The 14,509-nt window shown below is 35.1% G+C and overlaps 1 protein-coding gene across 3 annotated transcripts in view; it reads left to right on the forward strand.

The window, feature by feature from the left end:
* Positions 1-11,601, forward strand: part of SMPDL3A (sphingomyelin phosphodiesterase acid like 3A) — a 38,428-nt gene extending 26,827 nt beyond the window's left edge. For all 3 annotated transcript variants that reach the window (XR_010126769.1, XM_054492395.2, XM_063666547.1), the window contains one exon: positions 11,351-11,601. Coding sequence is in view for 2 of the 3 variants with exons in the window: in XM_054492395.2 (XP_054348370.1) it covers positions 11,351-11,367 (17 nt within the window). In the remaining variant the exon portion in view is untranslated. The remainder of the gene's footprint in view (positions 1-11,350) is intronic.
* Positions 11,602-14,509: the final 2,908 nt, after the last annotated feature.

Here is a 14,509-nt window from a genome sequence, read left to right on the forward strand (position 1 = left end):
AAGTCTGTTTTATCAGAGACTAGGATTGCAACCCCTGCCTTTTTTTGTTTTCCATTTGCTTGGTAGATCTTCCTCCATCCTTTTATTTTGAGCCTATGTGTGTCTCTGCACGTGAGATGGGTTTCCTGAATACAGCACACTGATGGGTCTTGAGTCTTTATCCAGTTTGCCAGTCTGTGTCTTTTAATTGGAGCATTTAGTCCATTTACATTTAAAGTTAATATTGTTATGTGTGAATTTGATCCTGTCATTATGATGTTAGCTGGATATTTTGCTCGTTAGTTGATGCAGTCTCTTCCTAGTCTCGATGTTCTTTACATTTCGGTATGATTTTGCAGTGGCTGGTACCGGTTGTGCCTTTCCATGTTTAGCGCTTCCTTCAGGAGCTCTTTTAGGGCAGGCCTGGTGGTGACAAAATCTCTCAGCATTTGCTTGTCTGTAAAGTATTTTATTTCTCCTTCACTTATGAAGCTTAGTTTGGCAGGATATGAAATTCTGGGTTGAAAATTCTTTTCTTTAAGAATGTTGAATATTGGCCCCCACTCTCTTCTGGCTTGTAGGGTTTCTGCCGAGAGATCTGCTGTTAGTCTGATGGGCTTCCCTTTGATGGTAACCCGACCTTTCTCTCTGGCTGCCCTTAACATTTTTTCCTTCATTTCAACTTTGGTGAATCTGACAATTATGTGTCTTGGAGTTGCTCTTCTCGAGGAGTATCTTTGTGGCGTTCTCTGTATTTCCTGAATCTGAATGTTGGCCTGCCTTGCTAGATTGGGGAAGTTCTCCTGGATAATATCCTGCAGAGTGTTTTCCAACTTGTTTCCATTCTCCCCGTCACTTTCAGGTACACCAATCAGACGTAGATTTGGTCTTTTCACATAGTCCCACATTTCTTGGAGGCTTTGCTCGTTTCTTTTTATTCTTTTTTCTCTAAACTTCCCTTCTCGCTTCATTTCATTCATTTCATCTTCCAGGGCTGATACCCTTTCTTCCATTTGATCGCATCGGCTCCTGAGGCTTCTGCATTCTTCACGTAGTTCTCGAGCCTTGGTTTTCAGCTCCATCAGCTCCTTTAAGCACTTCTCTGTATTGGTTATTCTAGTTATACATTCTTCTAAATTTTTTTCAAAGTTTTCAACTTCTTTGCCTTTGGTTTGAATATCCTCCCGTAGCTCGGAGTAATTTGATCGTGTGAAGCCTTCTTCTCTCAGCTCGTCAAAGTCATTCTCCGTCCAGCTTTGTTCCGTTGCTGGTGAGGAACTGCGTTCCTTAGGAGGAGGAGAGGTACTCTGGTTTTTAGAGTTTCCAGTTTTTCTGCTCTGTTTTTTCCCCATCTTTGTGGTTTTATCTACTTTTGGTCTTTGATGATGGTGATGTACAGATGGGTTTTTGGTGTGGATGTCCTTTCTGTTAGTTTTCCTTCTAACAGACAGAACCCTCAGCTGCAGGTCTGTTGGAGTACCTGGCTGGCCGTGTGAGGTGTCAGTCTGCCCCTGCTGGGGGTGCCTCCCAGTTAGGCTGCTCGGGGGTCAGGGGTCAGGGACCCACTTGAGGAGGCAGTCAGCCCGTTCTCAGATCTCCAGCTGCGTGCTGGGAGAACCACTGCTCTCCTCACAGCTGTCAGACAGGGACATTTAAGTCTGCAGAGGTTACTGCTGTCTTTTTGTTTGTCTGTGTCCTGCCCCCAGAGGTGGAGCCTACAGAGGCAGGCAGGCCTCCCTGAGCTGTGGTGGGCTCCACCCAGTTCAAGCTTCCAGGCTGCTTTGTTTACCTAAGCGAGCCTGGGCAATGGCGGGCGCCCCTCCCCCAGCCTCGCTGCCGACTTGCTGTTTGATCTCAGACTGCTGTGCTAGCAATCAGCGAGACTCCGTGGGCGTAGGACCCTCTGAGCCAGGTGCGGGCTATATTTTCCTGGGGCACCGTTTCCGAAGCCCGTCGGAAAAGCACAGTATTCGGGTGGGAGTGGCCCGATTTTCCAGGTGCCGTCTGTCACCCCTGGAAGGGGAACTCCCTGACCCCTTGCGCTTCCCGAGTGAGGCAATGCCTCGCCCCTGCTTCAGCTGGCGCACGGTGCGCTCACCGACTGACCTGCGCCCACTGTCTGGCACTCCCTAGTGAGATGAACACGGTACCTCAGATGGAAATGCAGAAATCACCCGTCTTCTGCGTCGCTCGCGCTGGGAGCTGTAGACCGGAGCTGTTCCTATTCCGCCATCTTGGCTCCTCCCCCCTCCAAGATACGATAAAAATGAGCCTTTTATTTAATGGGATTGTTTTTAGGACTCTCCAATGGCTCAAGCTGTTTTCTGCTTTCAGTTTAAGTAGGAGAATTAAAGTAGAAATGGAAGGGAGAGTGGGAGGGACTGGGGGATTTAAAGGAAGAGAAGATTGTATATCCCAACACTTTGGCATAGTGGAGAAGACTGTTAAAGAAAAAAAACTCATCATGACACTTGTTAAAGATGTTAAGGCAGACGTTATCCAAGGTAGGCCCTAGTGATAGGTATAGGGACCACTGCAATGGAATCCTGCAGTGAGGGAGAGAGAGTGGACTCAGTTCTGACTTCAACAAGGCTGAGTAGGGAATTATAACCAAGGAGCAGAGTGGAGATCAATGAATGGAAAATCACCAGGGGGAAAAACATCAAAGGTAAGAGGTTTCTGGCTATACCAACTTGATAGGATTATTGCTGAAGGCAGGCCAGTGTGATAGGATATCAAAGGCAGTCAGATACCAAGGGTGGGGCATTCTCCCTAAGCCAACTTAACAGGATTCTTGCTCAAACTGGATCCTGCAACAACAAAGAAGGAAGCCCAATGTTGGCCTAGTCAAGCGGAGGAATCGGAGGAGCCTGACTAAAGTTTTGGTCAAAAGAGAGAGTCTTTGTCAAGACATAAAATGAGCAACCTTAGATTGAGGAGAATGGAACTCATCATCCTTGTGACTGGCTTGACTTCATGTATTAAAATGACTTTTAGATGCAACATTGCATAATAATGAAACCAAATTATCCTGATTTCCAGAGAGCTAATAAAATAAGTATTACAAAACAAAGATATCATATCTAAGAAGCAATCATGATTCATTAGGTAAAGTTTCTTTTAAAATTTTTACTTTTTAGGTTTCAACAAATAAATTAGTATGCTTTAAAAGTGAGAATGCTGAAACAGCAAAATTGTGTTATAAAATAGTCACATCATTTAGAAAACTTCATGCCTGCAATTATATTTAAAGTTGGTATTTTCAAATGACTAGATTGTGTATTCATACTTTTTTTAATTTTTAATTTTTGTGAGTACATAGTAGGTGTATATATTTATGGGGTACATGAGATATTTTGATACAGGCATGCAATGCGTAATAATCACATGAAAAATGGGGTATCTATACCCTCAAGCATTTATCCTTTGTGTTACAAACAATCCAATTATACTATTTTAGTTATTTAAAAATATACGATATTCATATATTCTTATACTTACGGACAGAGGTTCTAAGAAAGCAAATTTGCAACATGTAGGAAAATTTAGAAACAGTGAAAAGCAAATATGGTTTTAGCTGACTTGGAAAATGGGTCCCAGCACTGGAAATGCTTGCAGGGTTATTGTGGAGAAAATTTCTGCATCTGTTGGGGGTTTGGGGCAGTGAATATTTAGGGTCTATCCTACTTTATTCTACAGTTTTTACATTTTTAATTACACATTTTTGTATTCAGTTTACTTTCCTCTTGAAATAGAAATGATTTTAAAATCTGAGTGACATTTAGGGACATTATCAACGTTAAATTGCTATTTCCATTGTAAAACCAGAGCATGTTACAATTATTTATTGTGGTTTATTTCAGATTATGTTCAAATAAATTATGAATTTTATTATGTCCACAGTAAAACTTACCTTAATATTTGCGTCTGTTTATTGGTGGTGCTTTGGCAAATTCATAAACTGTATCCTGTTTAGATATAGACACTGCTACTTTGAAAATGGTTTTGAATGAACATTAACCATATATTGGTAGGAAAAAAGGGGACTGGGCGTGGTGGCTCACGCCTGTAAGCCCAGCACTTTGGGAGGCCGAGGCGGGCAGATCACTAGGTCAGGAGATTGAGACCATCCTGGCTAACATGGTGAAACCCTGTCTCTGCTAAAAACACAAAAGATTAGCCGGGCATGGTGGTGGGTGCCTGTAGTCCCAGCTACTTGGGAGGCTGAGGCAGGAGAATGGTGTGAACCCCGGAGGTGGAGCTTGCAGTGAGCCAAGATCGTGCCACTGCACTCCAGGGTGGCGACAGAGGGAGACATCCTCTCAAAAAAAAAAAAAAAAAAAAAAAGGAGCGGGGGAAGTAAAAGTGAAGAGAATAGGAAAGAGTCCTTAAATGAAAACCACTGTTTTAGGAGAATAGAAAGATTTAAGGGCAAACTATACCTTACTCATACACACACACACACACACACACAGAGAAATATCTATTTGAATAAATTTTTTCCATTCCTGATGGCAATACTCTCCCATATTATGAATGGATTGGCTAAATTGAGCAGGCACCCCCCTTCTTAATATGCAGTAGAGGAATCTGCTTAATAAACTCAGTTGCTCTTCTGGTGGTGCCTAGCCTAGGACACCACTTGAACTTGTGTACAGACCTCTAACAGAGCATTCTGTTTCTCTATATTCTTGGAAGATGAGCTGAATCCTTGTCACATCTGCCTTGAGTGACACTTTTAGGCAATGAGCTTTATGCCAAAAGGAGAAAACTAGAACTTCGTTAGGCTAATAGTACAGGTAATGTGACTATTTCTGGACCTGCTTGCTGAATAAAATCTATGAGATTTGCTTTCATTGTTAAACTCATCAGATAACAAAATTATGAGGGAAGAAGGCAATAACCTTCACCTTCCTCTTACTATTGGAGCTACCTATAAATTTCAAAATACCAAATAAGTGCAAATGACTACATTGGGTCAGTTCTACAATGTTGAGTTAAGGATTAAACTTGCTATTGCTTAGCAATTTCATTCTAGGGATACACTTAAGAGTAAGCTCTCAAAAATATGTAGTAATAATCATGTATAAAATACCTGGGTTAGCATTGTTTGTAATAACAATAACAACAACAACAAGAAAAACATATAAACCACTTAAATACACATCAACAGGAAAATGGATCAGTGAAGTATTGTTTATTCAGAACGTGGAATATTATACAGAAGCAAAAATGAACGAGAATAAATGTCATAAGCATAATGATGAGATAACCAATTGCCAAAGAATAAATACAATATCATTTATACCAAACTTTAAAAATGCAAAAATAATATATATTGTTTAGAGATAGATTTAGACAACCAAAAGAAGTATGTTAGTAAAATAAATATCAAGTACAGGGTAATCGGAAGATAATGAACAGCATAGTTAATTGGGAAGAGATACATAAGGAGATTTAAATGTGTAGTGGCTGTATAGATGTCTGCTCTATTTTTCTTAAATACATGTATTCAGTATTATATAATCACTTGTTTTAAGTGGAGACAGAGGTCCAGCCTTTAAAAATGATTACTTTCGCTCTTGTAGGGAGAATGATTTATTGGGAAAGCTTGGAGATATTGGAGAGTTTGACGAAATCTAGCTGAGAGCAGATTGTAGTTGGACTGAGGAGGTGGCAGTGGAGAGAGATAGCTCAGTTTATGATATGTTTTGGAATTAGAAGCAGTGTGATCTGTTGCTGACATAGATGTACAAAATGAAATACAGAGAGAAATAAGGTTTGACTGTTGGATTTTTCGCTGGAGCAACTGGTAGATAGTGGTATCATGAGGGAGTTAAGATTACTAGAAGGACTCCTGGGGAGAGTGTGAAGTGCAGAGTGAAAGACTGAGGGTCTTATTGTGTATTACAGCTAACCCAGAGTACCCAAGAATCTCTCTAGTTCTTTAAATGCTTTGCTATTCTAATTATCTCTAAGTGGGAGGCTTTCTTTTAAAAGTTTCTTTTAAAAAATAAATCACTATCTTATAAAAGAAGCCTAACCAACCCAGCTTCAGTCTATCTACTATGATTGTTTCTACAATATTTAAAATTTGTGCCAAGTGCAGTGGCTCACACCTGTAATCCCAGCACTTTGGGAGGCCGAGGTGGGTGGATCACCTGAGGTCAGGAGTTTGAGACTAGCCTGGCCTATGTGGTGAAATCCCGTCTCTACTAAAAATACAAGAATTAGCCGGGCATGGTGGCAGGCACCTGTAACAACAGCTACTCAAGAGGCTGAGGCAGGAGAATTGCTTGAACCCAGGAGGAGGAGGCTGCAGTGAGCCGAGATTTTGCCACTCCACTCTAGCCTGGGCGACGAGAGACACTCCCTCTGAAAAAAGCAGAAAAAAAAAAATTGTTAGAGATAAACATGACTTACTTATAGGAGTGTATTATCTGCCCCGTCCCTTCTGGTACTGCCTAAACCACACTAGACAAATGTTGAGGAGATAAAGGAAAGGACAGATAAAATGCTTGTTTTTTTAAAATTTGTTTTAATTTTAATCATTATGGATACATAATAGTTATAGGGTACATGTGATATTGTAATGCAAGCAGACAATGTGTAATGGTCAGGTCAGGATAACTGGGATACCCATCACCTTAAGCAGGTATTATTTCTTTGTGTTAGGAACATTCCAATTCTACTGTTTTAGTTATTCGGAAATACACAATAAACTATTATCAACTATAGTTGCCCTATTTTGCTACCAAACACTAGATCTCATTTCTTCTATCCAACTGTATTTTTGTACCCATTAACTATCCCCTCTTCATTCTTTCCCACCCCACCAACTACACTTCCCAGCCTCTGGTAACCATCATTCTACTCTCCACCTCCACGAATTCCAATTTTTTTAGCTCTCACATATGAGTGGGAACATGCTGTATTTATCTTTCTCTGCCTGACTTATTTCACTTAACATAATATCCTCCACTTTCATCTATGTTGTTGCGAATCACAAGATTTCATATTTTTATGGTTGAATAATATTCCATTGTTTATATGTACCACGTTTTCTTTTTCCATTCATCCATTGAGAAACAGTTTGATTTCATATCTTGGCTACTGTGAATAGTGCTGTAATAAACATGGGAGTACAGATATCTCTTTGATGCATCAATTTGCTTTCTTTTGGATAAATACCTAGCAGTGGGATGGCTGGATCATATGGTAGTTCTATTTGTAGGTTTTTTTTTCTTTAAGAAACCTCGATACTGTTTTCCATAGTGGCTGTACTAATTTATATTCCCATCAACAGTGTACAAGGGTTTTATATATATGAATAAAAACCTCTCTCTGTGTGTGTGTGTGTATATATATATATATATATATATATATATGCAAAGGACCTGAAATTATACATGAAATATGTATTACATATTTATTATAAATTTAAATAGAATGTATATTATATATTTATATAGAATATGCATGTTATATGAATATATCATATATTATATATTATATAAAATACAATATAGATATCACATATTATATATTATATAAAATATAATATAGATATCATATATTATATATTATATAAAATATAATATAGATATCATATATTATATATTATATAAAATATAATATAGATATCATATATTATATATTATATAATATATAATATAGATATCATATATTATATAAATATATAATATATAATATATATTATATACTATATAAATATATAGTATATAATATATAATATATATTATATAAATATATTATATATAAAATATATAATATATAATAATATATAAATATATAATATAGATATCATATATTATTTATTATATAAATATATAATATAGATATCAATATTATATATTATATAACTATGTAATATAGATATCATATATTACATATAAATGGATATCATATATTATATATTATATAAATATATCATATTATATATTATATAAATATATCATATATTATATATTATAAATATATATCATATATTATATGATATATTTATTATATATTTATATACAGAGCCTCTATAGAAGTTTACATATTATATTTATATATATTTATATATTATATTTATACATATTTATAAATATATATTATATATAAATTTATACATATTTATAAATATAATTATATATATTTATATGTAATTATATTTATATTATATATAATTATATATATAGCATATATTATATACATATATTACATATATTATATATAGTATATATTTATAAATATATATTATATATAAGTTTATATACATTTATAAATATACATTATAAAATTATATATATTATATATTTATATATTATATTTATGTATATAAATATTTATATATTTGTATATTATATTTATATATTTATATATTATATATAAATATTTATATATTATATATAAATATTTATATATTATATATATTATATATATAAATATTTATATATTATATATATTTATATATTATATTTATATATATTTATATATTGTATTTATATATAAATATTTATATATTGTATTTATATATAAATATTCATATATTATACAGAGGCTCTCTCTATATAATATATATGTGTATATATACAGGGAAATTTTATATATATAAATTATATATAGTGAGAGGTTTTGTATATATAAACATATATATTTTATAGATATAACTCCCCTCTTTCTGTATGTGTGTGTGTATGTATATATGTGTGTGTGTATATATATATATATATATGGAACCTCTCTTTCTTTCTCTCTACAGATATATAATACATATTATATATTGATTTTTCTCTGTATATACAAATATATTTATATATTTATATATTTTTCTGTATACAAAATATATATAATATATAAAAAATATATAAAATATATATAAAATATATATTATATATAATATTTATATATGGGGGAGTTTTATATATATAAAATATAATGTATAGAGGCAGTTTATATATGTATTATTTTATGTTACATTAATAATATATAATTGTATATTATTAAATTTTATATATAGAGAGAAGGAGATGGTTTTCTCTTGAACTCCTGGACTCAAGTGATCCTCCCACCTCAGCCTGCTGAGTAGCTGGGACTACAGGTGCATACCACCACACCTTGCTAGAAATAGTTTTAATTAAATTATTGATGAGCTATCTAATTTTTTTGTTGGAGAATGGGTTCCCTTTTCTTTTAGAATCCCCTGCTTGGATTAGTTCTCCTTGGAGCAATTATATGGATTAGCATAATGTGGGTAATCACTCCATGGAACACTGGACAAAATAAGGAAAAGATAAGGATCATATCTATTCTATGACTTCAATTTTCTGAGATATACCAAAAGTTTCTATTATACAAAATTATCCTTATTAAACGTCAGCATGATTCAGCGTCCTTACTCATTAATAGAATGAATTTCTTTATATAATGTGTATTAGTTCTTTAATTTAAAATTTTAAATCAGTATAAACTTTTTATCTTTTATTGTAAAACTTCAGATCCTTTGCATTCTGCTTTATATATAATGCATTTCCTTTTGAAAGTTTGGTGTCCTCAAACTTTTAAGAACTAATGATTTAAGAAGATGGCTGTGAATATCCCCTGACCATTGCCTTGTAGGCCTGGAGGACTCCTTTTCATACAAGACCAGGGACTGATATGGCTCTATTGGTTTCTGTAGCTTTTTTTTCTTTTTCAATGCAGACTCCTTCATCTCCCATCACCACCCATATTCTAATTAATTAAAACAGATTGTCAGTTTCTAAACACAAATGCAATACCCATATCTTTACCTTTCTCATATTATTCCTTTTCCCAGTCTAAACTACCCTATTTCTTCCTCTCCCAAACTATTATTTTTTCTAGAAGACCCAACATAAAATTTACCTCTGTTGTTAAGACTTATCTAACATTTTTAGGTAGAATTAATCTTTTCTTCTTGAGGCCATCATAGCACTTTACTTACAATCAGTAGTGCCACTGATCACACCTCCTTTTCTCTATCTTCCTCACCGCCATTAATTCTGAGCAAATAAGGGCTCTGCTTTACTCGACTCTGTATCCCTACTGTCTAACACAGTGCTTGACAAATAGGTAAGGAAGTGTATTAGTCTGCCTGGCACCACAATAAAATGCCATGGACCGGGTGGTTTAAACAAGACAAATTTCTCATAGTTCTGGACATGCCAAGATCAAGGCGCCAGCAGGGTCAGTTTCTGGTGGGGCCTCTCCTCTTGGATTGCAGACAGCTGCCTTCTCTTGGTGTCCCCACATGGCCTTTCCTCTGTGTGTTCTCAGAGAGAGAGCACGTTAAGCCCAGAAGTGAGTGAGCTCTCGTCTTTTTCTCTTCTTATAAGGAACTAGTCCTATCAAATTAGGGGCCCGCTCTTATAGCCTCATTTAACCTTAATTACCTCTTTAAAGACCCTATCTGTAAATGGAGTCACATTGCGGGTTAGGGCCTGAGCATATGAATTTTCAAGGGGGCAAATTTCATTCCATAACAATAAACTTTACAATAAAATGTGTTGAATGAATGACATTATTCTTATTTTCAGAAATGTTTTCCTCAACTACTTGCAGATGTCTAAATTCCTTTAGAAACAGATTAAACTTTGAGCAGCAGAGATGAATGGTTTAAGATAGAAATGTTTGGGTGAGGCAATTTATTGAAAATCATTTACTCTAAAGTGTAATGAGTTGATTAGTCACCATCCTACGTGACTGAGTGCACCTCCTTCCAGTTCAGACAGAGAGGATGGATTCTGGCATTGGAGGGTTGGGGAAAGTGAACTGGAACGAGAAAGATGGGGATAGTGAGTTATTAGAAAAGAAAAGACAAAATATTATCTCATGTTCTGATAGTGATGAAGACTTAGTGACTAGGAGGTCATTTGGAGGTGATATAATAAAGCTATCATGGCCAGAACTTCTAGTTGAAGGCATATGAGACTGATCCCAGCTCCTCCAATTTTTTCGATTGCAGCCAAGTTATTTACCTATCTGTAATTCAATCTGTCTCATCAAATAAATGAGGGTTATAATATCACCTAATTTACAACTTTGCAGTGGTGGTTAAATAAAAACATATAGTGCACACTCCAGTTTCTGGACATAGTTAGCATTATGAGAAGTTAGAAGTATTAAGACTTTTTTAATATTATTAGATGCTCAAAGGAGCTGTTAGTGTTACAGCACTGAGCATAATAGACAAAGATTCCTGCTCAGGTAGAGCTTGGTGTAGCGCAACATCTGTGCTTGTGTGTGTGTCTGTGTCTGCTTGTGTACAGCTTCGAAATAACACTGATTGTCTTTGAACCACACCACACATAATAAAAATGATTTAATAATTAATGTCTTCTTACAGGGTCACCTTCAGTGTAATGGACTTCATTCCCAGAGCACTAATTAATAGAGGCTGTGATTGTCAAGGCACAAAACAAAAATGCTGGAAATACTGTCAACTATATTACAAAGATATCCACTTGAGTTTTAAATATTTGGGAAGAATGATGAAAACTTACTAAAATAACTACTTTGTCTAAAACCATGTAGTTATATAAACATGGAAATGATTATCATAATATAGAATAAAAATCTATTTTCTGATTACTTTCATTGGCAGATTTTATTATTTCGCTGATCAGTGTGGAGGTGCCTGTCTGATACTTACAAAATCCCTTTTTATGGATGTGCCTTCAAAGCATTTATTCTCAGATCCCTCAGACTGCAAATGGAATTGTGCTTGGAACAATGACTAGTGTTATGTGGAGCATTTTGCTATAGTGTTCATTTGTCTTCTTTCCTGTTAAGCCCTTAAATCGCTGCCAAGTGGTGTCAAAGAACCATAGCAACAATAGGAGTTAGTTTCTATTCACCTGAAAATTCATTAATCACAATTTCCCTTCAAATCTAGCTAGAATCTTTAGCTGAAATTTATGTAGTTTTTTATAATCTTTTGTTTGGGAAGGGTTGGTAGTAATTATCTTAGAATATATAAATATTAAATCCTTTGAATATAAAAAATGACTTTAAAAATTCAAAATACCATTTACTAATTATTTATATTTTAATCAATATGTTTGTTTCACCAGAAAGAACCAAAATCTTTCATTTGAAATCTTTGTGCTTTGGAAGGAAAACAAGATTACTTCAATAAGTGCATATTTAAGATTCCGTTTATATTCTTCAATGGGTGTCTGTAAGCCACAGATAATTAAATTGGTGGTTCCTTTGTTTAGAGGCTACAAATGTGTTTATTTAAGTTACTCATATGTTCAACAACTGTTTTCGTAAAAAGGAGGAGTGGGCTCATACATTTATTCATCAAGCATTTTCTTGGAGCCTGTTATGTGCAGGGCCTGGGCTAGGTATGGAGTACAAAGATAATTAAAATAAAATATGAAACAAAAGGGAAGATAAATACATATGTAGACAAATAAAAAGAATATATAGTAGAGAAATTATGTTGATTGAGCTGGCACATTTTGCCCAGTTCTTTGTAGCTTTGAGTTGTGGTGTTTTGTAGTTTTGATTTGCAGTTTTCTGCATTCAGTTGAGGATTTTAATAAGTTTCCTTAATTTAGTTTTGGTTCTCATGATGAATTATTTTAGAAATATAGTATCGCTGTGAGTCTTAAGGCAGTGTTTTCTTTCCTTTTGTTGTTAGTTTTCTATAATATTCATGGTGGACGTTTTCTGTCAGCCAGCTTCAAATGACGTACACCTATTTCTGTATTTTACCAAGAGAAACAAAAGAGTGTTTTCCATTTGTGAAGCAGAAATAGTAACAGTACTTCACAAAGAGTGGTGTTGTGATGATTAGAGTTAATCGTTTAAAAGCGTAACAATGTCTGGCACATAGTAAGTGCTACAAAATGTAGTTAAATAAAATAAATAAAATAAAATATACCTGATTCCCCATTCCAGTCATTGTCTACTTGGTGGTTGTGGTTGACCGAAGTCAACTAACTCTTTCTTTTTGGTAGAAATGGTAGCCATCCCGAAATTCTTGGGTTTCAAATAAAAGCGAAAGCAAACTTCAGCCAAATTATACCACATATACAGACATTTATTAACTAAATATTGATTAGTAAGAGAACATATAAAACAAAAATTGAAACAAATATTTTGTACAACTCATTTTATAGTTTCTAGATAGCTCCAGTTCTCCAGCCATGAAGTGCTTTGAGCACTACCCTGAATGAAAGATTTGCTAGAACCAAATGCCGAAATTCTAGGACAAGACATTTCAGCTTTGTAGACTCTCAGATGCTCAGAATCAGGGTAGTGAGGCACTTATCACAGGTGCAAAATTTAAGGAAGTGCCAAAAACTCAGTAATCAGGAGTAGTAATATTTTTTAAAATAATTCTTTTAAAAAATATATTTATTATTTAGAGACTAGGTTATGAGACTGGCTAATTTTTGTATTTTGGGTAGAGACAGGGTTTCACCATATTGCCAAGACTAGTCTCAAACTCCTGGCCTCAAGTGATCCACCTGGCTCAGCCTCCCAAAGTTCTGGGATTACAGGCATGAGCCACCGCACCCCACCAGGAGTGTACTTTAAGGCAGGATTGAAAAAAAAAATTCAAAACAAAAATCGTAAAGAAAATATCAAAATGTTACATAACGGGAGGCTGTTGTTTGTTTTATGTCTCTGGGTTACTGTGCAACAAGAAAAGTTATATCCAAGTAACCGATGGTTCTGGGGCTGCCAGATGGCTTTATAGGGGTTGACAATGGCATGCAATCCCCTTGGGCAACACAGCGGATAACGTGGAGCTTTATATATAGCCATGTTCTTTTATTGTAGAGATGTTATTAACTTTTTTCACTTAGTTCAAAATATGGGAGAATATTTTTGTAAATATATATAGGGGCACACTTCTTTTCTTTGCTGAACTCAGATTCCAGTATGGCTTGATGGGGCACTGCTTAGATCCCTCAAGAGTTCACCTCTGGAGGTAGGAGGGGGTAGAGATTGAGTCCAAGGCATTATCCCTAAAGGCAAGACTTTTGACCTTTCAGGGTTCTTCTACTTGGTCATGCATATTAGGAGGAGTCAGTGTCTCTGTAAAACAAACAAACAACCCAAAAAACCCAAAACTACATACTTCAGGTATTTTAAATTTCATCATTGAGAGTTTCATCATGCTACATGCTAATCCACAGGCCATTATTTCCACCAATAAAAACCCATTTCTGAGATCCAATATGCTAATTAGCAGAGTAACAGTTCCTGATTAGAGCTCTCACTGACTGCCTGTGGGCCCTGCATTCTTGATGGTAAATTAACGTGACCACTCCCAAATGTGAAATTTGGATTACAGTGAAACTGCCCCTAGATTTGAGTTGGTATCTTCTTTTGTCCCTACTGTTTGGTTGTCTGAGATGCTAAAACATGAGAATTACGGGAAAATCCATAATTTCCCACATGGAGTAGTATTTGGGCTCATCTTGACTCCATACATACATATAATTTTATTTAAGGAGACTACATCTCCCAGAGTTCTACAAACATT

This window comes from Pongo pygmaeus, chromosome 5 (genome assembly GCF_028885625.2).
Source record: "Pongo pygmaeus isolate AG05252 chromosome 5, NHGRI_mPonPyg2-v2.0_pri, whole genome shotgun sequence".
In the NCBI taxonomy this organism is placed as follows: Eukaryota; Metazoa; Chordata; class Mammalia; order Primates; family Hominidae; genus Pongo; species Pongo pygmaeus.